Source organism: Palaemon carinicauda, chromosome 1 (genome assembly GCF_036898095.1).
Source record: "Palaemon carinicauda isolate YSFRI2023 chromosome 1, ASM3689809v2, whole genome shotgun sequence".
In the NCBI taxonomy this organism is placed as follows: domain Eukaryota; kingdom Metazoa; phylum Arthropoda; class Malacostraca; order Decapoda; family Palaemonidae; genus Palaemon; species Palaemon carinicauda.
In genome coordinates, this window is record NC_090725.1 from 202,738,732 (window position 1) to 202,741,231 (window position 2,500).

The window sequence follows — 2,500 nt, forward strand, 5'->3', positions numbered from 1 at the left end:
GTCACAAAAAGTTTCGGATTTTCTTGACCCCTCCCACTGTTCACATTTACTGTCCCGAATGACTTACATAATCTGACTCGAAACGTTTCGGGTGTTCGTGGCTCCTCCTACTGTTTACGTATACCGACTGATCCGTGGATAGGAACAAGATTACCAAGCCACGTTAGCCAACCAAACTAGCTTCAAGTTGTCAGTAAAAATTGTGTTCTGGTGATAAAGCCACGTCCATAGTGTCTGGTGCAATATACTGTATATTTACGTTTACAGACGGATTTTACGTAGGTAATAATTTTGCAATTTAATAAGTATTCTATTAAACCAAAACTAAAACAGCGAATTTTCATTTGGATTCAAAGTTATATATTTCATACTCTCGTAAAACTGTAAATCAGAAAGAAAAAGAAAGTACCGTACGTGATAATTGTTTTTTGAAGGGGAGAGAGAGAGAGAGAGAGAGAGAGAGAGAGAGAGAGAGAGAGAGAGAGAGAGAGAGAGAGAGAGAGAGAGACAGAGAGAGAGAGAGAGAGATTCTTTATTTTGTTGAAAATTCCATACAATATACTAATTTGACGTTAAAACCTGTTTTCGTAGTTGTGAAATATAGAAAGGAATGAATAATATTTTTACAAATTGAATTAAGCCAATTGTTTACTTGGAAGGAAATGGCATTCTTAAAGGTAATGGAGATTTTCTGGGATAATTTAAAAGATAGAAGTAGCCTAAATAGTGTAGCTAGAAACTGTCGCTTGAATACCTTATTCAACATGCACCATAACTTAATGTGGATATTGTTGTTCATCGAGTATTACCTCAGATGTGGTTACAAGTACTTTCTGGAGAGTCATTTGAGTGGTTGTTTACCCTCCCTTTAAAAAAAATGGAAAGGGATGTACACTAGAGTAAGAAAGCCAAGAAACATTTGTATTACATGACGAATGAGAAAACAAACGACATTCTTTACATACATTTTAATCGGTTATCATGGCTTTGTAGTTACGTAACTGTATAATTATACGCGTTTCCTGTGCTACCTCTGTTCTGTAGTGATGCTGTTTACTGGGATTTCATATATAGATGCTGGAATATATGAATAAGGTCAGAGAGTCGTATCAAGGGTGAAATTTCAATAGTTCAAGCAAGTTATCACTGAGATTTGTTTTTATGTACAAATAAAAAAAAATCCTGCAAAGGAAATTTTAGTGTGTATGGCACCATATTTACGCCTGATTTATAAGATAAACCATTTTTTTTTCTTAATCATCGAAGGTTAATCCAAGGTAGATAACATATCTCAGAATGTTTGTTATTACCGTATTAATTGTTATATACTATTTCAGTGTTGGTGTGTTGTAGCGTTCGAAGTCACCATGGCTGCTGTTGGATCATCTGTTTGCACTTGCCCTGAGCCGATTCGCGGGACGCTGCCAGATGTAAGTTTATGTACAGATGACATCTTCTCTCTCTCTCTCTCTCTCTCTCTCTCTCTCTCTCTCTCTCTCTCTCTCTCTCTCTCTCTCTCTGTTGGTTGAATCAATAAATCACACTAACATTAAATGGGATTAACAGTGTTATACTTTTTGTAGACGGGTATTGTTCATCACCAGTATACCATTGATAATTATTTCAAACTCCAACTCCATATTTAGGTAAATAATGATTCCATAAGGCTTTAATATATTGTCATCAACTACTCGTGTTATGGCAATGACGGAACAAATCTGTGTTGCATTTCACGCCAATTTCTTGCAAATAATTAAATAGATTTCTTGGGAAAAAATCCTACATTTATTTTACACCAGCAGATATGCATGTGCAATCATGTGTATAAATACTTTCACACATATGTTTGTGTGAATTTAGTGCTGTATATTGCCAAAGTTGTGGAATAATCATCCTCATCGAATAGTTGAATCTGTAGAACTTCAAAAATTCAAACTTGCAGCAAATATCTTTGTGTTGAACAGGTTGACATAGGTCTTTTTATTTAGTAGTTTGTACATGATATGTCTTTTGATGTTGATACTGTCTTTTAAGATATTTTGTTTTAATTGTTCATTATTTCTCATATCGTTTATTTATTTCCTTATTTTCTTTCCTCAATGGGCTATTTTTCCCTGATGGAGCCCTTGGGCTTATAGCATCTTGCTTTTCCAATTAGGGTTGTAGCTTAGCTAATAATAATAATAATAATAATAATAATAATCACTTAACACATCTCTTTGTAGGAATTTTTGGAGCACGTTCATAAAGGAAACCTGACGACAATTGAAGATTGGTTGGGGAGTGACGGTGATGTAAACTCGGCTACTGAAGGTGGCCAGACTCTCTTGTCGGCCGCCTGTATCTACAACCAGATGGAGGTGGTGCGTTTGCTTTTGAAGAAAACTCAACTTCACCTCAACACTAAGCACAGAATTGGCACTCTAGGTGGACTGACCCCCTTCCATATTGCAGCTTACAAAGGTTTTCATGACCTTGTTTTGACACTCCTTGAGGCTTC

General features: G+C 35.8%; 1 protein-coding gene across 3 annotated transcripts in view; it reads left to right on the forward strand.

Annotated features, from left to right (window-relative positions):
• Nucleotides 1-2,500, forward strand: part of LOC137653489 (caspase-like) — a 9,153-nt gene that overhangs the window by 207 nt on the left and 6,446 nt on the right. Inside the window, exons 1-3 of one of the 3 annotated variants that reach the window (XM_068386947.1) lie at nt 140-278; nt 1,338-1,430; nt 2,226-2,500. The exon at nt 2,226-2,500 is cut by the window's right edge and continues 10 nt beyond it. In XM_068386947.1, coding sequence (XP_068243048.1) covers nt 1,368-1,430; nt 2,226-2,500 — 338 coding nt within the window. In that variant the 5' untranslated portion in view covers nt 140-278; nt 1,338-1,367. Of the gene's footprint in view, nt 1-139; nt 283-1,337; nt 1,431-2,225 lie in introns of those variants that run through there. The other 2 variants (XM_068386939.1, XM_068386955.1) reach the window with 2 other exon arrangements.